Here is a 22,602-nt window from a genome sequence, read left to right as displayed (position 1 = left end):
ACAATGTTGTGCCTTTATCTCACCAAATGTGCGCCAAGATATTCTGAGGAAGTCCAGACTGCATGAATATATCTTTAACTTCAAGTCCGCTCACATAACCATCCATGTCCAAGTCAGTCTGGAGAAAAATGTCATCGTAACGTATCTTGTCTGTCAGAGGAACCACCCAATTTACTGCAGGCTAATAAAAGAGAAAAAAAAAATACATAAAAACAAACTGTCTTGGAAACGCTTGAAATTTACACCTGCAAAAGAAAAAGATTTTTCCTGTGTACCTGACTGGGTTTAGATGAATGCTTAGGTGACAAGCTCCCCGCACTGTTTAAGCTGCTCATGCTGCCGTGAGATGGAGTCGAACGAAGACTATCCTTTGGAGGGGGGCTGGCAGGAAGGACAGGTACAGCACCGGGAAATGTAGGCGTTTTCTTCCTTTTGGATGGGGGGATTAATGACTGTGGTAAAACCGTTGGAACCGGCTCCTTCTCTAAAGCTCTATATACAAGATGCATTGCCTGCAAAAATAGAGGTATATTATTATGTGCCAGTGAACCTGCATACAAAAGTATTGTATTTTTCGGACTGTAAGATCCACCTTTTTCCTCCCAAAAGCGAGGGAAAAGTGGCAAATGGAAAAGTCCATCAGCATGCGGAAGGCGGGGCATCGGTGAGGGAAAAGTTGCGCCAGCATTACTCACCCTCCCGGTTAACTTCCGGGCCCCACTCCGCACTGTGTCCTGAATGTGTACAGCATCGGGATGCAGTGCACATATGCGCAGCACCATCCGAAGCAAGCAAGGTAAGTTTATTAAAGTTTTTTTAACCACTGATCTGAGGTCTGATGGGGGTCAGGCAGGTCTGATCTGAGGCTGATGGAGCTTGGGAGTCTGAGCTGACGAAAAATATTTATTTATTTTCCTCTTCCAAATCTTAGGCGAGTCCGGGAAAAAAACTGTAGATTAAAAAGGATCTGATAGCTCTCCTGGCATGTCTATCTTAGTACATTTTTGTATGCCCCATGAAATGACAATTCTGAAGCAGCTTTTCCTAGAACCCCAAGTAGTAGAGCCATTAAAACCAGCCTACGTAAACAGGCTCCAGAACGGGGCCTAACGCTTGCCATCTGTTAAATTACATGATCTTCTTTCAGCGTTCATTCAGCTTTCATACGTGTCGACATCCCTGCGCACTGGCTGTTACTAGAAGCCACAGTATCGATGCAAGATATCGCGACACAATTTGTCCTGATTCCATGACAGACCAACCATTGGTTATCACAAGAAAGCTTGCTGTCGTCGGGACCAAGATGATGTGATCACCATAACAGAACATTCATGATGACCACATAAAAGTTTGTTGCCCCCCGACATATTGAGTTCAGGAGCAGAGAAAGAAGGAACAAGAGTGCCGAGCAGCTGCTGAACAGTGTGTCAGAAAGCCACAAAATGAATCAAATTAGGCTACTTTCACACTGGCATTTTGAATTCCTTTTGTGAGATCCGTTTCAGGGATCTCACAAACGGTTCAAAATGGATCAGTTCAGCCCCAATGCATTGTGAATGGATAAGGATCCGTTCAGAATGCATCAGTTTGGCTCAGTTCTGCCTCCATTCCGCTCTGAATGCGGACACTAAAACGCTGTAAGTCAATGGTGACGGATCCGTTTTCACTGACGCAAACGGATCCGTCCCTCATTGACTTTCAATGTAAGTCAGGACGGATCCGTTTTGACTTTGTTCTTCATAATGCAAACAGATCCGTTCTGAACGATCGTTTGCATTATAGGTGCGGATCCGTCTGTACAGATAACAGACGGATCCGCACCTAACGCAGGTGTGAAAGTAGCCTCTTTTTTTTTTTTATCTCTCTGTTTACTAACTCTCTATTGATAGTCTAGTGTACGTTGTTGCAGCGTGGCCTAACAATGTCAATGGGCCTTACTATAAAAATCAACCCTTCAGTCATGTTGGTCCACTTGCTTAGGGTACTGTACTCCAAGTAAGTGCTCACAAAACAATGTCTCAGACTTTGACAGTCTCTGCAATCAGTTCACAGCAGATTATCAGAAATGTTTTTGACCATCTGTGGCCCCACACTAAATGTCTCAATAGACGAATATTTGGCAAAGTCAAGGAGAGGATTCATTTTAAGCAATTCCTCCCTGGAAAAAGGGCTAGATACAGTTAAAGGGGTTGTCTCACTTCAACAAATGGCATTTATCATGTAGATCAAGTTAATCCAAGCCACTTACTAATGTATTGTGGTTGTCCATATTGCCTCCTTTGCTGGCTTGATTCATTTCTCCATCACATTATACATTGCTTGTATCTAGGCGTTATTACCACTCAGCAATCCAGCAGCAGTGGCCGTGCTTGCACACTACAGGAAAAAGCGCCAACCTCTCTGGTGGCCAGGAACGTGGGCGTGCACATAGGCACGCATACTACATTAAGCCATATTTCCTCATTAGCTTGCTTTATATGAATAATAAATAAAAAAAACACCAAATAATAAATAAACCCCCTCACAGAATCCTCTGAATGTTTCAGTGGTATGGATTATGGCGTGATCCAGCAAAAATCCACCATATTACCTTATTTGGGAAGTAAGGTGGGCAAAATTTCAATTTCATCATAGTTTTTATAAAAAAAAATGTTATGGTGTTCACAGTGCGGGTAAAGTAACGTGACCGTTTTATAGATCAGGTCGTTACACTATATAGTGTACTGTATTTTCACTTTACAAAGTCTGATCAGCACCATGGACAGCAGGAAGCCTGTGAAGGCATCCGGTTGCCATGGTAACCATCACTCGCTGCCACAACAGAGCAGCGGGTGATGGGGAGGGAGGGGGTCCCCTCCCTCTGTGATCCCGTCAAGGATCGGGGGCTGAAAAGGCACAGCAGCCCCCAATGGGAGAGGGAGGGAGCTCCCACCCTGTTAACCCCCAATGGCAGAGGGAGGGAGCCCCCGCCCTGTTAACCTCTTCCATACAGCGGTCCCTACTCTGCTAAAACCGCTCGACCATCCTGAGAGAGGGGGCAGGCGGATGATTGCGCGCCTGCCCGCCCCCCCAGCACCGTCCGCCCGCCCGCAGCAGGGGGGTTAAACATAAAATAAAGGCATTTTTAAGTTTCTGATCCGCATATTTTGAAGTACCAGGACATCAGGTACGCTCTGTGTCCGTAACAGGTCAATGCATGGCCAGTGTACGTTCAACTATAACCAACCAGATCCCCTTATATTTTTATCTCTCAACTATCTATCAAATGTCTCATGTTTGATAAATTTGTCTAGAAAAGCTACTGCAGTTTTCCTACTCCACCCTTCTACTATAGTGAGATTGTGACCATTTTAAAAAGTCTCGCTGATAAATCTGGAGTGAAACCCGCTAACTATGCCCCACATATTTCAAAACTGGAGTGAGTGATTGTGACAACCACCATCCATACTGGAATCCACTTTGAGCACAGTAGACGTTTAAGATTGGTTGGTGTGCCCATACATGATACAATCGTGATTGTATGTACAATCGGTAAAATAAAATTATCGATTTCACGCTGGAAAACAAATTAATTTGCTGCCACCACTCTTCGTATTGAATCGGGGCGAAGAGACCCCGGCTAGCTAATCCTAAAGGGACGAAACGGTTATTTGCAACCTAGCTAACCAATTAACAATGTATAAAAATAAGACAAATGCGGTAGTATGTCTCCTCTGAGGACAGAGTTCTAAGCATAGACCAGATAATCAGGTAACAAGGGCAAACTGGAACGATTAAATTGTTAGTTTTATTTTAACAACTATACACAAAAATATACATTAAAACTGACAGATAAATATACCTGCCAGTCGAACAGATTGGTTGGATGGAAATAGGTAAGAGATGGAAAGGAGTAGAATGTTTGTAAGTTCAGAATTACCATGGTAGTGTCCAGTAATAGATAAAGTCTTTGCAAAGAATAATCCAAGATGGCGGTGTGCCAGTGTCCAGCAGGCGGTCGTGATGTTAATTGACTTCAGATGGTAGGACCAGGACCTGAGTGGGTCACTGTGTTTTACCCACTCTGTAGCTGGGAGTGGCTATGACATGCACAAGTCCAGCCCTGTGTAATTGGAAGAGGGGCAGTTCTTGCCCTAAGAGGGAGAAAATCTGGCAGAATCTTGGCTTTGCCAGTTTCTTCATGCCCATAGGTCAAATTAAGAAATAAAGTTCATATTTATAAATCAGGACAATTTTAGGCATCATCTGATACCAAATATGACTGGAAGAGATATATATATATATATATATATATATATATATATGTGCCTGAGAACCATTATCTCTCAGAGCTGGGATTTCCAATTGACTTGCGGATTTCCTGGAAGGTGTGATAGAAAAACCGATACAATTTCTGAAGAGATTGTTCATTTTGTCTTTTCCTAACCCAGGAAATATGAAGAAATATGGGGCAGGCATGTCCAAACTGTGGCCTTCCAGCTGTGGCAAAACTACAACTCCCAGAATGCCTGGATAGCTTACAGCTATTAGGGCATGCTGGGAGTTGTAGTTTTGCAACAGCTGGAGGGCCGCAGTTTGGACATGCCTGCTCTAAGGTCATCTTCCTTCTTGTACTAACCAGCTGTGTGATAAGGATCTGTCCTTCTCTTTTGGTCTGACCAGGCTTAAGGAGTGTGAAAACTCATGCTGTGTTGGGGCTGCTCAGACTAGAGAGAAGGCCAGTTTATGAGGTTTTGTCATGATGATATCAGATTGAGGGTTTGCTAATTAACCTCTGCTCTGTGAGCTGTAACGGAAAGTTTTAACTCTGTGTGCAGAAGAGGGCTCTGGTGATTCTGTGATTTTAGAACATAATGCATTCGCGATTTCTTTGTATTGCCGAGACTGCAAAGCGTCACAGTGATGTAAAAAAGCAACATTTTTTCACAAGTGAGCACAAAAAGTCGCCTATGACATTATGTAGAAGAAAATAACATTTACAACTGAAACACCTAAAACACTTCAAACACCTAAAAACTGAACATTAGATACCCAAGCCAGTAAAGGGTTATGCAAGACTAAAAAATGTCCCCCATACGCCCCTCACACTGAATCTATTTACCCTGCTTCCCGCTCCCCTCATCACCACTGCTGCTTCTCACCGTCTGCCATTGGCTGCTACTCCCCTCCAGCACCCTCCGAGACACCGGATGTTGTCATCCGAGCATGGGAAAAAGCAGCGGTGACGGTGTGGGAACCAGGAGTGGCACAGGGAGGGGGAAGCCAGGTAAGTAGATTCGGTGTGAGGGGCCTGGGCATATGGGGGAAATTTTTTTAGTCTCTGATAACTCTTTTAAAGAGAACCTGTAATCAAAAAATCCAATGCAATCTGAAAGCAGCATGTTATAGAGCAGGAGAAGCTGAGCAGGTTCATATGTATTTTTGTAGGAAAAGAGTCAGTAAAACGAGTAATTTTTACATTTACATCTACAGCCCTGTAAATTGTTATCTGTGCATGGAGGAGTTAGCAGTGGCTGACAACTATCTCTGTATACACACAATGCTATGAATCACTGATAACCCCTCCCTCCTGTACCGATGCTTTTCACAGAAGGTAGAAAAAGCAAAGGTATAAATGACAGGTTTTCCTGAATCTTTTCCTGTGTGTGTGTACATCTATATATATATATATATATATATATATATATATGTGTGTATATATATATATATATATATATATATATATACATACAAACATACATGCATATACATATATACACATGTCAATCTGCTTGGCTTCTCCTGCTCTACAACATGGTGATGCATTGCATTTTTTTGTGAAAGGTCCTTGTTCTTTTTCTGTTCATAGATCCATAATGATAGTGCACTTACCACTGCAAACTCATCCCTGTCCAAGTGTCCATCCTTGTCTATGTCACTCAGTTCCCATACCTGTGGATAACCAAAAATTACATCTCATAACTTGGAATACATATTCTGACCAGTCAGCGCACACATATTATCCATGAAAGACAAATGGCACAATTGTATGAGCCAAACTGCAAAGGTGGAGAAACTACCCACTGTTATTAATAAGTTCAATAAGTGACTATAGGTATGATAACACTGACAGTCAGTGACAGTGTATTAAGCAGAGCTTTGAGACAGTACAGCAAGGGGAGCGTGGGGGCGTCTTGTAGAGAATCAAAATATTAACCACTTTCAGATGAAGCCATTTTGGACCTAACACTGAGCCGCATTTTTCAAATTTGACATGTGTGACTATATGTAAATAACTGGAATAGTTTTATTTAACTAAGGAATTCTCAGGCTGTTTACGCCACTATTGTGGCGTGAAAAAGTCGCAAAGTATGGAGCATGCCATATTTGCGCTGTAATTTGTGACTTTTTCTGCTTCTCACCACTTTTCTAAATTTGCAGGAAAAGTAGTGGGGCTTAGTTGGAGGAGTGGAGTGTACCGTACCAATGCAGTTGGAGTAAGTTATAATTCAAGTCTACACCAGTCCCTGAGAATGAAGTGTGTGTCTGTGTGTGTATATATATATATATATATATATATATATATATATATATATATACACACACACACACACACACACACACATACATACAGGCAGGCAGCACAGTGGCTCAGTGGTTAGCTAGGGTCAAATATGACAAAGGACTACATCTGCATGGAGTTTGTATGTTCTCCCCTTGTTTGTGTGGGTTTCCTATGGGTATTTCGGTTTCCTCCCACACTCCAAAGACATACTGAGAGGGAGCTTAGATTGTGAGCCCCATTGGGGAGAGCTTGATGTCAATGTCTGTAAAGTGCTGTGGAATATAGCAGCGCTATATAAGTGCATAAAATAATATATATATATATATTTTTTTTTTTTACCATCTTAAGTTTACAGTTTCTATGCAGACCTTAGTGTCTCCATGGTACTGTGTAGTCTAATGTTGCAGTAACACTCCGCCTTCCATCTGTCTCATCCTTCTTAGGGTGCATTCACGTGACCGTATGTATTTTGCGGTCCGCAAAACGCAGATACACAAAAAATATGGATGACGTCCACGTTGCATCCGTTTTAGTTTTTTTTGCAAACCCATTTTTGCAGGGCTATGGAACAGACATACGGATGTGGACAGCACGTGGTGCTGTCTGTATTTTTTGAGGCCCCATTGAAACTAATGAGTCAGCATCCGTGTGGAACGGAGGAAAATTACGGTCATGTAGATGGGGCTTACTAACACACATTCCTGAGATTACCAATAACGATAGTACTGATAGAAGGGAGTATGGCTGCAGGATCAAACTCTGCAGGCTTCGACCTTTGAGACATACAGGTCTGCTTAGGGGCTATATATAAAAATGGTAGGATATTTCTAATCAAAACTACTTGAACAGTTACTTCATTTTTCTTTTTAGATGCACTGAAGAAAAATAGTTGCAAAGGTGGGGTTTTAAATGTGTAACAAAATAAATGCACTCTCACCCTTCCTAAAATATCCAGAGGTAGTTTGGAGTTCATAAGTACCGGTTTCACCTTGTCCCCAGACAGTAAGCCATTCACTGGCAATAAACTATCGAATATTCCATCAAACTTGGATTTCTCTTCTATCTGGTAAGCAAAATAAAGTGGTAATTTTAAACAACACAAACAAAGATCTAGTGATCTTAAAACGTTTATACAGTGACACCAGTGGCTAAATATCAAAGGGATGTGCTGACAACCGAGAGAGAACGGAGGGAGCCTGACTTTATACGGCATTTTTACTATACCTGATTCTAGGTGGGCCGTGGGAAATTAGCAATTCCTGGTCTTACTACTGCAATGTGGGGGCACAATGCTTTTATGGGCAGCAGGGAAATCATAACTCTATTTGCCTAAATATGCCTGCATGACTACCAACAATACAAGCTGCCAACTAAGTCAACCTGTATTTTGCCTATGAAACAGAAGACAGAGGCGGTTATAAAGTAAGAACAAAAATATATCGGTCTGCCTTATTATAAGATGACTGTAGTTAAAGAGGACCTTTCACCTCTCCTGACATGTCTGGTTTAATAGATACATAAATTCCCCATTTATTCGGGAAAATCTATTTTTATGACTATGTTGTGCGATTCCTTTATTATTCTACTAGAAGTGAATTGCTAGCAGTCTGCAGTAAGGGTACAAAGGGGTGGTAACCAGTTGGGGGGTGTCTCTGCACAGTCTGAAAATGGCAGCACTGATTGGATAGAGTGAGACTTAAGGGCACATTTATTAAGACTGGCGTTTTAGAAGGCGGTCTTAGGGTACTTTCACACTTGCGGCAGCGAATTCCCAGCAGGCAGTTCCGTCGCCGATCCGGCAAAACATATGCAAACTGATGGCATTTGTCAGACAGATCTGGATGTGGATCCATCTGACAAATGCATTGAAATGCCAGATCCGTCTCTCCGGTGTCACCCGGAAAAACGGATGCGGTATAAATTTCTTTTGCATGCGCAGACTGGACCGGCATGCTGCGGTATTTTCTCCGTCCTGAAATGGCAAAAAAGACTGAACTGATGCATCCTGATCGGATTGCTCTCCATTCAGAATGCATTGGGATAAAACTGATCAGTTATTTTCCGGTATTGAGCCCCTTGGACGGAAACTCAATGCCGGAAAAGAATGACGCTAGTGTGAAAGTACCCTTAAAAAGCCCTATACCTGGCAGTGGATCTGTCGGAGTTATGAAGAGCCTCCACATAACGCAGCTTCCTTGCTGTCTTACATTTAGACCATTTAGACATCTAAAACAGGCATAGAAAATGGTAAATGAGACTGGCCTGCCAGCCTGTCCCCTTCCCTGCCCACGCCACGCAAATTTATTTATTTTTTAGACATGGTGCAAGGGGGAGAAGTTGCAGATTGCAGTGCAAATTACCTAATTTAGGCATATTTCTGTTTAATAAATGACCCCCCCCCCCCCCCCATAGAGTCATAAGATTAGATGTTCCAGAACAGCTATTAGATGGAGAATGCATGTAGCTATTAGACCAGGCATGTCAGTGGTGACAGGTTCTATTGAACGTGTCACCAAGTTTTGAGTTTGAGTGCCGAGACCCCCACTGATCAAAACCTGTTATGTCTCTATGACATATCAAAATTTTTATCAAAACTTAGTGCACCTTTAAAACTGTGAAATTCCAATAATGAGTACAGTATCTCACAACAGTGAGTCCACCCCTCACATTTCTGTAGATATTTTCTTCTATCTTTTCATGGGACAACACTGAAGATCTGACACTTTGATACAATGTGAAGTAGTCAGTGTACAACTTGTATAACTTGTAAATGTGATGTGCCTTCAAAATAACTCAACACACAGCAATTAATGTCTAAACCACTGGCAGCAATAGTCAGTACACCCCTAAGTGAAAAAGGGCCAAATTGTTCCCAATTAGCCATTTTCCTTCCCCGGTGTCATGTGACTCACTGGTGTTACAAGGTATCAGGTGTGAATGGGGAGCAGGTGTGTTAAATTTGGTGTTATCACTCTCATACTGGTCACTGGAAGTTAACATGGCACCTCATGGCAAAGAACTCTCTGAGAATCTAAAAAAAAAAAAAGAGAATTGTTGCTGTACATAAAGATGGCCAGGCCCGCCTAGGCTATAAGAAGATTGCCAACATTCTGAAACTGAGCTGCAGCATGGTGGCCAAGACCATACAGTGGTTTAACAAGACAGATTCCACTCAGAACAGGCCTCACCATGGTCGACCACAGATATCCAGATGTTGTCTTTTCAAAATGGACGTATGAGGTGTCAGTACGTGGGGGGACATTCCAGTCTCTGTGCATTATGACTCTGGGTATGTTTTAGACTTATATTGTTTAGACATCTATACCTAGGGATGGATATATAAAGATATGAATTGCATATAGGCTGCGAATTAGGACTGATAAACATGTGTGCCATTTAATATTATGCCTAGCTCAATATACCTGATATATATAAGTGTTATCATTTATTTAATTGCACGTATTTCCGCTTTTTTAAGGCACACCTGCTTATTATTTATGTATAATCTTGGCAGCCTTTTATATTGGTCTGTTGCACTGCCCACTAATATCATAGTAGGCTGTATTGAGAAATATTCCCTCATAGGACAGTGTATTCTTAGAGCCACATTGATGTTACAATAATGATTCTGATGGACATTGTCTGGTAATGGGCCCCTTGTATTTTTCTGTATCAAATTGCAATTGTGTCATCCTTCTTTCTAAAGTCTGATCAGTATTATGATTAATAAAGATTTCTATATATTTTATGATATTGGTCCCATTGATCAGTTTTTGTGGTGTCATTTATAGTCTATGATCTAGGGGTGTTGTTTGAGGATTATGAGGTCGTTGTAGGTGTCAATCACTGATAGGACCGCCTCCTTGACATCAGTCAGTGACTGACAGCTATCTCTGTATACACAGTCATAGAGGGAAGGCTGTCAGTCACTGATAGGACCGCCTCCTTGTCATCAGTCAGTGACTGACAGCTATCTCTGTATACACAGTCATAGAGGGAAGGCTGGCAGTCACTGATAGGAAAGCCTCCTTGTCATCAGTCAGTGACTGACAGCTATCTCTATATACACAGTCATAGAGGGAAGGCTGTCAGTCACTGATAGGACCGCCTCCTTGACATCAGTCAGTGACTGACAGCTATCTCTGTATACACAGTCATAGAGGGAAGGCTGTCACTCACTGATAGGACCGCCTCCTTGTTATCAGTCAGTGACTGACAGCTATCTCTGTATACACAGTCATAGAGGGAAGGCTGTCAGTCACTGATAGGACTGCCTCCTTGACATCAGTCAGTGACTGACAGCTATCTCTGTATACACAGTCATAGAGAGAAGGCTGTCAGTCACTGATAGGACCGCCTCCTTGTCATCAGTCAGTGACTGACAGCTATCTCTGTATACATAGTCATAGAGGGAAGGCTGTCAATCACTGATAGGACCGCCTCCTTGACATCAGTCAGTGACTGACAGCTATCTCTATATACACAGTCATAGAGGGAAGGCTGTCAATCACTGATAGGACCGCCTCCTTGACATCAGTCAGTGACTGACAGCTATCTCTATATACACAGTCATAGAGGGAAGGCTGTCAGTCACTGATAGGACCGCCTCCATGACATCAGTCAGTGACTGACAGCTATCTCTGTATACACAGTCATAGAGGGAAGGCTTTCAGTCACTGATAGGACCGTCTCCTTGACATCAGTCAGTGACTGACAGCTATCTCTGTATACACAGTCATAGAGGGAAGGCTGTCAGTCACTGATAGGACCGTCTCCTTGACATCAGTCAGTGACTGACAGCTATCTCTGTATACACAGTCATAGAGGGAAGGCTGTCAGTCACCGATAGGACCGCCTCCTTGACTTTAAACCCCAGAGTGAGCAGGAATTAAAAAAATTGAAATGCAAGTAATACTAAATCTTTTCCCACAAAAATCTGCTCAGCTCCTCATGCACTACAACAGGCTGCTGGCAGATTACAATGTATTTTCAAGGTGACAGGCTCTCAACACATTTTTGTACTTCCTTTTACTGAGGTCAATGGATGCTTATTCTCCTATTAGATACATGAAGTGTGGATTAAAGCATTTTAAAACTGTGACATCTATGAGAGCCAGTTATTGTTTTGCCAATATATTACCTAATTATTCACACATCTATTGGACCAGGGTTTCCTGAGTTTGGGATACACACTTATCTTCACATACCTCCTTTAGATATAACTTAACACCCTGCTTCTGAGAATAGTGAGGTGTCTTTACCCTATTGCCATTCATTCCTTTTGGCATCTGTTTGACATTATTTTAGAGGAAGTTTTCTTTTTTTGGGCCAGCTGTTTAGGGTTGGGTGTTCAGGGAACAAATGTAGTAGACAAGTTTCCAGGTTTAAGTGCAGTGAGACTCCAGAAATCAGAGTTATGTGTCATATAATCGTGGACCAATATGTTTTGATAAAAGCACAGAACCACCATAGCTGGAGGTATGAGCGTGCTTCCTTACAAAACCTCCAACATAAGGGTTGTAACAGGGGGTACATTAATGACGTCTCATTGTGGTAAGGGGCTGTAACGGATCTCCTAGCACCCCGACCGGGTACCTCCGTCAATAGATGCTACTAGTGCTTTTCGGGGACTCCGAGCACTCCACTTGACACCGTACGCACTGCAGACCCCATGAACCGCCGAAGCTTGGTTGAGGTCTCACCGTCTCCTACCCACCCTGGACCTACGACAAGGCTCCAGGCTCCAGTGGGTGAACCTCTCCTAAAACCCGAGAGCCGGAACAGCTCTTACAAGAGCTAGTAGTTATGCCAGAGGAGTATAGCAAATCTTTAGCGTATAGCAATCCCCCAGTTTTGATCAGTTATCCAAACACCAGTCTCAACATGATGAAGGATAAAACAGGAACACTTTATTGAGGGCTACTCGCCCGTATTTATGCAGGTCCCCATCTGGTGGACACGCCCCTAGGGGACCAGAAGGGAGACTGTGACACAGGACAGATATGCAGCAATTCAAGATACACAGACACAACACATCCCCACAATGCATCATGGTTTCCTCCTCTCTGCCCTGGCGACACCTGAGGAGCAATCCAATTATCTCTCAGGACAAAGGGAAATCGCCAATACACATGTGGAGACAACAGGACAGGAATCACCACCCAAACACACAATGTCACACCCCCACAGCAAACACAGACATTTAACATATCCCCAGATAGCTCAAGTCTGAGTGCATATCATTAGGTGAATGGCATGAATACAATAATATTAGCTATCTGGGTACCCTCACATAACATACAATTTAACCGAACGCATAATAACATAAAATACAATTCCAAAGACAGATTTAGGGCTGTTTCACACGAGCGGATGCCGTGCGTCGCATCCGCTCCGTGAAAGACAGCCAAAACCCGATGCAGACTTCAGAGGCACGGAGCATTAACATGACTGATAATGCTCCGTGCCTCTCTGTGATCTCTTTACTACGAAATCACAGTTGTCACTGTGATTTCGTAGTAAAGAGATCACAGAGAGGCACGGAGCATTATCAGTCATGTTAATGCTCCGTGCCTCTGAAGTCTGCATCGGGTTTTGGCTGTCTTTCACGGAGCGGATGCGACGCACGGCATCCGCTCGTGTGAAACAGCCCTTAAGCTGTGCGGCCAGTCTGTCTTCTCCTTTAAAGTTAGTATGGGCCATAATCCTGAGGCAAGAGGCTGGCAAACAGCCCCCTCCAAAACACTTGGGTTTGTTTCGTCACAGGGGCCATCTGGTTCTCGGTCCTAACACATCTGGAAGCCTGTTTGGGAGCTGATAATATTTTCTCTTTCTTCAGAGGTGTATTGTCCATACTGTCAGGAAAGCAGGTAAATGAGTAGAGCGGGATATAAGACGTTGCTCTCATGCCAAAGATGTTAAGTTTTTCTACGGATGGTTTGGGCAATAAGTGTTCAAAACCGGGTCAAAGGTCTGCCTAGGTCATGTCTTTGCGAGATGGGTTTCTATGATCATGTGCATTTGCTGAGGTGGCTGAGGTTTGTGTTGTTCCAATAGTGCGAGTATGATTTCTGTATCCAGTATGGTACCGACGTTCAAGTGTTGGTAATGAAAGTTCAGTGGAATTGTGCAATTTAGGATGAGGTCGCAAGAATGAAATATCTTTTGCTTGTAGTTGCAGTGAAGGGTTGGGGCAAGTGAACATTGCATATCATCTTGGAGGTGACGGGGTTAGTGTAGCCAATTTCTCACTTAAGAGGGTTTCTGTGTCTGAAAACACCAACTGCCATTAAGTAAAATGTGTCATTTCTTCTTCTACAGAGACCCAAACCTTGTTTACTGGTCTTTTGACCCAATATATTATTCTATGGAGATGGATCACTTGTTGGAACTGATTTGGTGCTCCTTGTTTATGTGGCAGTATCAATACACAGGGCCCTAAGGCCCCTTTCAAACGAGCGTGATGGATTGGCTCCGGATGCGTTCAGTGAAACTCGCACCATTTTGCAAGCAAGTTCAGCCAGTGTTGTCTGCGATTGCGTTAAGTTGTTCAGTTTTTTACGCGCGGGTACAATGCGTTTTTCACGTGCATGATAAAAAAAAAAACTGAAGGTTTACAAACATCTCTTAGCAACCATCAGTGAAAAATGCATTGCATCCGCACCTGCTTCCGGATGCAATGCAGTTTTCACTGAAGCCCCATTCACTTCTATGGGGCCAGGGCTGCGTGAAAAACGCAGAATATAGAACATGCTGCGTTTTTCACGCAGAACTAATGTACACAGACACATTGAAATAAATGGGTCAGATTTTAGTGCGGGTGCTATGCATTCACGTCACGCATTGCACCCGCCAGGAAACTTGCTCGTGTGAAAGGGACCTAAGAGTGACAATATTCTGTTGACTGTGGTAAAAAAAAAAAAAAAAAAAAAAGACCCCAAAAGGAGGTGGATGGCGAGAACGTCCAAAAGGTTGAAGCCAGCAAATAAATAGAATAGACCAGGAGCAGAGGGTCTGAGAGATGTTATCTAATAAGGGTGGAAAATAATTGCTATATAAATGGGATGTTTGGAGAATTATTGTTACCTAAAAATGGGATACAGTAGGGTGACCAATCAAATCGGGTATTAGAGCCAAGTAATTTTTTTTTTATGTTCAGGTGAAATATTCAGAATGGCAAACAAATTCAGCTAACAGGTCGACAATGACAGGAAGCGCCTCTTTGTTTGAGAGTAACTACTACATATGCTGCAGCTTTATTGCTCAATTCCATCACATTAAACCCCTTCTAAGGCCTCTTTCACACTACCGTTTTTTGTTTTTTTCGTTTTGCGGTCCTTTTTTGGCGTTCCGTATACGGTCCGTATAAGGAACCATTCATTTCAATGGTTCCGCAAAAAAAACGGAATGTGTTCCGTATGCATTCAGTTTTTACGTATTTCCGTCTTTTCCGTTCCGTTGAAAGATAGAACATGTCCTATTATTGCCCGCAAATCATGGTCCGTGGCTCCATTCAAGTCAATGGGTCCGCAAAAAAAACTGAACACATATGGAAATGCATCCGTAGGTCTTCCATTTCCGTTCCTTTTTTTTTTTAACCATCTATTGAAAATGTTATGCCCAGTTTAATTTTTTCTATTTAATTACTGTATACTGTATATGCCATACGGAAAAAGGGAACGGAACAACGGAACGGAAACACAACGGAAGAAAAAAAAAACGGAAGAACGGATCCGTGAAAAACGGACCGCAAAACACTGAAATCGACATACTGTAGTGTGAAAAAGGCCTAATTCTAATATCTAGTCACCTGTGATTCTGAAGGTTTTAGTCTAAATTTTCTTGCAATATATTGGGGGTGGCACCCCTTTTAGACTGGACACGCCCATCTACCTGGGACTTCTGAGCAGAGTACTTTTGTAGCTGGTTCCTACACAGCCCTGAATATTGGAGACTTTAGAAAGTCCAAAGTGAGGCAGTATCTTTAGTGATAGGGACCCATATGCGGAAGTCACCTTGACGCTTGGTAGGTGGGCCCGACACGTATGTGCGCTAAGAGCTTCCATTACTCATTTATAGTCGGTATTGTACCACTTTTATTTAGAATGACCCCCATTCCTTAGTTCTATTGTTTGCATATATAATGGTGCGCAGCCATTTTGTTTTTTTGTATTTTTGTTTTTCTAATATCTAGTCTGATACCTGGCACCCCCACCAATCAGCCACAGTTCTTGGCAGTGAACTGTGTATGGAACTGGAACACGACAGCTCCGTACACTGTGTAGTGGTCATCCTCAGGTACTGCAGCTCAGCTCCATTCACTTGAACAGGAAGTAGCCTCAGTAACCGGGAATGGCCATTACACAGTGGAACCTTGACTGTAGGTAACAACTGATCGATGGGGTTGCTAGGTGTTGTATCCTTACTGATCAAATACTGGTGACCTATCCTATAGCCGCATCCCGGAACGCCCGTTAAGGGTGTGGTAGTAGAAAGCCACCTGGGTGTGAACATAAGTGAGTTCCAAGAAAACCCTCAGTATAGTGGGTCAAATAGATGCCAACAATATGCACAACCATGAAAACACCCAAAACAGAGTCTGTTGGTAAAATGACCATACTTTACAACTCATATGTATCAATTTCCAGTGCACAAACACTTAGGGTAGCACTCTGGTCCATTAGAAATGTACATGATGTAAACTGTAGTGATGGTAACCTTAACTGTGGCTTTATCTGTGAGTTATAGCCTCCCTTCTTGTCCTCAGCTATCATGTGACCAACACTCACTTAACAACTGACACATTGTCTTAATAGTGGATAGGAAGTTAGTTTCTCTATTAATTCCTATGAAACCTATCTTGAGGCTCCCATAGGAATGAATAATACAACTGAAATCCTGTCCACAAATAAAATGATGTGTCAGTTGCATTCAGAATGTCAGTCACGAGACACAGCTGAGGACAAGAATGGAGAGGATAAATCACAAATACAGCAATTGGTAAAAAGATTACCTCCACCATGATATACACCATGGTCTTTCTAATGGGGCAGGAAATTTAAAATAAAACACCTAATACAGAGCTGCATTCTATGGCCTAAACATTGCAACTACTACTATAAGCATAGCACAAACAGACATTTTCTATGTCAAAAGTGGCAGATAAGTGGTGTGTGTATATGGTTAATTTGTGTCTAAATAGCTACTTGTAATAGGAATCATAAAAACTTAACACTTTGTAGGCACTGCTCTTACACCATAAAAATGTGTTTCAGCACTTTGCCCAAAAAAAAGAAAATATATAAAGCCGCATTCATACAAGACTTACCCGAACTGACCAATGACCTTCAACAGGAGGAGGGGTTATCAAAAGGGGGCTGCTGGTATCACTCTTTGAAAAGAAGAAAAAAAAAAACGCAATACAGTTACATGTTTAGCATAATCTTCCAAGGGAAATTAATACGTTGTAATGGTGCAGAAGAATTATTTATAAAATGTGTTTAAAAAGAAGTGTAAATGTGAAGTAGCAAAGATCTTTCTCAATAGTGTGATAGACCTCAGTGTAGCCCTAGCAGTATAGCACATCATTTTAGCATCTACAAAATTATTAGAAATCAAAAATTTTAGTTTAAAGTGGTTTTCTGGGCTTATAAATACTGATGACCTATCATTAGGATAGGCCCTCAATATCAGATCGGTGAGGGTGTAAAACCCGCCATCCTCGCTGATCAGCTGTTTGCAGCAGCCACTGGTGCCAGAGGACAAAGTCAAAGAAAGAGCTCCACCCACTGTGTAGTGCCCATGCTGGGTTACTGCAGATCAGCTCCCATTCACTTGCTGAAATCCATGCACACGTTACAGAAACATCCCTATTCACAAGTATGGAATGAAATTTTAGCAGCATATAAATAAATCAACACAAACAAATGTAAAGTTATGAAATTGAGAATGAAAACTACATTGCCACCACTAGATACTAAATGGGATATCAGTGAACAGTACAGCCGGCTGCTGCAAAGACAAAAAGATCTAGGGGTTCATACCACTTTACAATCAATAGTCAGACCACACTTGGAGTACTGTGTACAGTTCTGGGCTCCTGTTAACAAGGCAGAGATAGCAGAGCTGAGAGGGTTCAGAGGAGGGCAACTAAGTAATAACTGGAATGAGGGGACTACAGTACAATGAAAGATTATCAAAATTAGGGTTATTCATAAAAAAGACAACTGAGGGGAGGCCTAATAACTATGAATAAATATATCAGGGGTCAGTACAGAAATCTTTCCCATCATCTATTTATTCCCAGGACGGTGACTGTGACGAGGGGACATCCTCTGCGTCTGGAGGAAAGAAGGTTTGTACACAAACATAGAAGAGGATTCTTTACGGTAAGAGCAGTGAGACTATGGAACTCTCTGCCTGAGGAGGTGGTGATGGTGAGTTCACTAAAAGAGTTCAAGCTGGGCCTGGATGTATTTTTGGAGTGTAATAATATTACAGACTATAGTTACTAGATTTTTGGAGAAGGGTCACTGAATTCACACAAGTGTATTGCAAACAAATCCATCTGTATTACACTATGATGCTGTGAGTTTAAGTCAGCTAGATTATGGACGAATAATACGTCCGAAATACGCTCATGTGAATAGCCCTTCAGGATGACCAAATATGAATTTCTTCCTCATGGAGGGGAGTCTCTTCCTCATTGCAGGAGAAAGATTAATATTGCACATGTTGTTTAACCTCACTGGGTTACTGCCCAGAAAGAATTATTCTGACCAGCTACAGAGGTCACTATACCTAAGCAAACTCCATTAAGGGTTTATTCACACTTCCGCAAAATGGGTCTGCATCCGTTCCAAAATTTTGCGGAACAGGTGCGGACCCATTCATTTTCAATGGGGCCGGAATGTGCTGTCCGCATACACATTTGAGGATCTGCACTTCCGTTCCACCAAAAAATAGAACATGTCCTATATTCTTGTCCGCAATTGGACAAGAAAAGGCATTTTCTACGAGAGTGCCGGCGATGTCCGGTCCGCAAAATGTGGAAAGCACATTGCCGGTGTCAGTGTTTTGCAGAGCCACAAAACACATATGGACGTGTGAATGGACCCTAATGTTCAATATGGCTTAACCCTTTCCTGCTAAGGAAGTGGTTCATATGTAGAGGGGTGGCAATTCAGTAGTCAAGGACATCTCAGGCTGTGTAACAAGTCCTGTTTTAAAGCCGACAATCTAAGCTTTAAAAAAAAAAAAAAAAAAAAAAAAAAAAGAAGCGCTAACTCTAAGTGCCATAATTTGTAACTTATTGCGGTTAGCAATCCTAGTCTTGTTTTAAAGCTTTGAAACCTAGATTGCCCAGCTTGAATCTCTAGCTGTTATACAGTCAAGATATGCCATGATAAAGAAACTCATCTACCCCTTCCAGCAGATAAGATGTCAGGCAGCATGGAGCAGAGTGGGGAGGGGGCAGCGGGCAGCGGGGACTGTGCACACAGGCTGCACAGACGAGCGAACACAGCAGAGAAGTTTATGCAGATTTATCCAGACACATTTGTGCTTGGTTGTCGCACCAAATCCGCATGTGTTACTCGCTGATTTTTCATGTATTGATTATTTTGATATGGATTTGACCCAGATCTACCCATCTGCATTGCAAAAGGTGAAAGCGGCAGTGAAAATTACGTACAAACCGACATGTTGCGGATTTCAATTTCTGCAGAGTATAAATAAGATTTAGAAAATTTCATCTACTTAGCTGGTACTGTATTACGCTGCAGATAATACACATGTGCATATACCCTTTCAACCATAAAATTATGAAAATAATCAAGTGAACTAATTCTCTTCCTGTCAATTGTGCAAGTGAATGCAAAGAAAACATCAATGTTCCTGTTTCAGTTATGAGCACAGCAAGTGACACAGAAATGAAATGTGACACCAGCAAAACTATCTGCAACACTCAAACTAGAAGGAAAATATACCGTATTTTTCGCTTATAAGATGCACCTGATTATAAGACGCAACTAGGTTTTTGAGGAGGAAAATAAGAAAATAAATATTTTGAACCAAAAGGTGTGCTTTTGGTGGATTTTGAACTAATGGTGGTCTGAGGATGGCATTGTTATGGGGGACCTGTGGATGACACACATATAGCATCTTATGCTGGTCCCCCTCATGGCCCTATGTTTCACAGCATTACTTTATTAAAGGGGTTTTCTCATCTCAGACAATGGGGGCATATCGCTAGGATATGCCCCCATTGTCTTATAGGTGCGGGTCTCACCGCTGGGATCCGCACCTATATCGAGAATGGAGCCCCGAAAGTGAAGGAGTGCGCACTGCGCAGTCACCCTCCATTCATTTTTATGGGGCCACCAAAAATAGCCGAGCGCTGGCTCTGCTATTGCAGTCTGCCCCATAGAAATGAATGGGAGCATGGGCCGCGCATGCGCGACACGCTCCCATTCACTTCTATGGGAGAGGCGGAGATTAGCACCTGGTGGTGGACAGAACCCAGGAAATCTGGGGTCCTCCAGCCACAGCGCTGCCCGCTCAGTTCTCGATATAGGTGCGAGTCCTAGGGGTGGGACCTGCACCGATCAGACAATGGGGGCATATCCTAGCGATATGCCCCCATTGTCTAAGATGGGAATATCCCTTTAATATGTGTCCCATTACACTCTGCGCACAGCAGTCTCTTTGTATGTAAAGTCTATTTCTTTAATGCTGAAGCAATCGCACTTCTTTGATAAACTAGCCTAATCATCTGAAACAGTACTCACTATGAATGCAGCGGTCCAGCCGGCGCGTGACGTCACTCACGCAGTCACGCTCCTCCCACTTCATTAATAACGCAGAAGCGCGACTGACTGACGTCAGGCGCTGGCCGGAACACTGCATTCATAGAGTAAGTACTGTTTCAGGCGATTAGGCTAGTTTATCAAAAGAGAGCGATTGCTTCAGCATAAAGAAACAGACTTTACATACAAAAAGACTGCTGTGCGTGAGGTCTGGTGTAATACAGTGGCTGCAACGGGCCCCGCCGCGAGTTGCCAGCCTCCAGCCCCTCCTCCCACCCCGCATAATTGTAACTGATGTATCGCCGGCAGCGCTGTGCAGCATATCGGCCCGCGATACATCAGTGTCAGCCATGTAAAAATTATACCATCGCTTTAGAAGACGCACTGACATTTTCCCCTCACTTTGGGGGGGGAAGGGGGTGCGCGTCTTATAAAGAGAAAAATGTAACTCAGATTTCATCTTCAATGGTGGATCAAAACAATTTCCTTCCTTCCTAAGTACTATGAAAACTATGTGAGGTGTAAAGGTAACATGTAGAAGCTGGAGAAAGGATGAGAAAAACACGCTCTAAAAAAGGGAAATACAAAATGCCAAGAAAGGATTCACCAAGGAGAAAATAAGTGCACGTGGCCCCTGCACACATCCAACAGGTTTCTGATGAACGCTCTTTCAGCCAACCGCCCATTGTATTTTCAATCGACAGAAGCGAGAAAGATGCTCTCAGACACCTCTGGCAGCAGCTCTACCAAAGAACAAAAGGACCAGGCACTGAAATTCAACAGCCTGATACGTAATATGTCGGCGGAGTGTCAGGAACTGCCCATACACGGGAGCGTCCATGTGAGCTGATCTGAAGTAACCCACCAGCACGGCCACTACTTTTTGAACAGAGCTGTTATTCAAGCTGTTATTTAATGAGGTATTTCTGTGCCAATGGCAGCAGGGAACAACTGATCTGATGAACTCTCTTGAGGAAAGCATACAAACAAGATTGACGGCAGATTGGCCTAATTTGGATCTATGGTCGTGGATGGCTGGTGCATTCCAGTGAAGGTCTGTATGGTAATCGAGTGCTGCTCTAAACATCATATTGCTCTCTTGAGGAAAGGTCATCAAGATTAGGAGTCTGAAAAATCCATTTAAATAACAAAGTAAGCACTTCCTTAAAGGAGTTGCCCAAGTTAAATAAAAACTTGGACAGGTCTAAAATAATAAAATAATCAATACACCTTTACTCTCCTGCAGCTTTCTGCGCTGTGTTCCGGTCCTCCCCTTTGCTTTTTGTTTTCTTGGTTGCAAAGCTGATGTTCCATGCACACAGGTCATCACTGCAGCCAATCAGCAGTGACATCCTATATACTGCTAGGGCCAATGATTTTGTGCACACGTCACTGTAAAGACAATGTCACCAATGCAGCCAGAAAGATGACATCAGTGGCAAGGAGGACAGAACACATTGCTAGAAGAAGAAGAGGTTTAAAGGGAACCTGTCACCGGGATTTTGTGTATAGAGCTGAGGACATGGATTGCTAGATGGCCGCTAGCACACCCGCAATACCCAGTCCCCATAGCTATGTGTGCTTTTATTGTGTATAAAAACCGATTTGATACATATGCAAATTAACCTGAGATGAGTCAGAGTTTGAAAATATGACTTCTCTGGTCACACAAGTAAGATATGACTCTTATGTTAATTTGCATATGTATCAAATCGGTTTTCTATACACAATAAAAGCACATAGAGCTATGGGGGACTGGGTATTGCGGATGTGCTAGCTGGCTATCTAGCAACCCATGTCCTCAGCTCTATACACAAAATCCCGGTGACAGGTTCCCTTTAGGCATCTACTCTTTTGATATCCTATCACATTTAAAGGGACTGTCCGAGTTTCTACTATAACAACCCCCTTTAACCCCTTAAGGACACAGCCTTATTACACCTTAGGACTAGGCCATTTTTTGCAAATCTGACCAGTGTCACTTTAAGTGGTGATAACTTTAAAATGCTTTGACTTATCCAGGCCATTCTGAGAGAGTTTTTTCGTCACATATTGTACTTCATGACACTGGTAAAATAAAGTAAAAAAAAAATTTTTTTTTTGCATAAAAAAATGCCAAATTTACCAAAAATTGGGAAAAATTAGCAAATTTCAAAGTTTCAGTTTCTCTACTTCTGTAATACATAGTAATACCCCTAAAAATTGTGATGACTTTACATTCCCCATATGTCTACTTCATGTTTGAATTATTTT

At 42.5% G+C, this 22,602-nt stretch overlaps 1 protein-coding gene across 4 annotated transcripts in view; it reads right to left on the bottom strand.

Annotated features, from left to right (window-relative positions):
• EPS15L1 (epidermal growth factor receptor pathway substrate 15 like 1) overlaps positions 1 to 22,602 on the bottom strand; it is a 243,741-nt gene that overhangs the window by 172,580 nt on the left and 48,559 nt on the right. For all 4 annotated transcript variants that reach the window (XM_044270441.1, XM_044270433.1, XM_044270447.1 and 1 more), the window contains exons 6-10: positions 16,872 to 16,934; positions 7,482 to 7,607; positions 5,872 to 5,931; positions 276 to 512; positions 24 to 181 (exon numbers count right to left, since the gene is read on the bottom strand). In XM_044270441.1, coding sequence (XP_044126376.1) covers positions 24 to 181; positions 276 to 512; positions 5,872 to 5,931; positions 7,482 to 7,607; positions 16,872 to 16,934 — 644 coding nt within the window. The remainder of the gene's footprint in view (positions 1 to 23; positions 182 to 275; positions 513 to 5,871; positions 5,932 to 7,481; positions 7,608 to 16,871; positions 16,935 to 22,602) is intronic.

The sequence above is a fragment of the Bufo gargarizans genome, chromosome 1 (genome assembly GCF_014858855.1).
Source record: "Bufo gargarizans isolate SCDJY-AF-19 chromosome 1, ASM1485885v1, whole genome shotgun sequence".
NCBI classification, from domain to species: domain Eukaryota; kingdom Metazoa; phylum Chordata; class Amphibia; order Anura; family Bufonidae; genus Bufo; species Bufo gargarizans.
The sequence above is the reverse complement of the archived record's forward strand: the minus strand, read 5'-3'. Positions and strand labels throughout refer to the sequence as shown.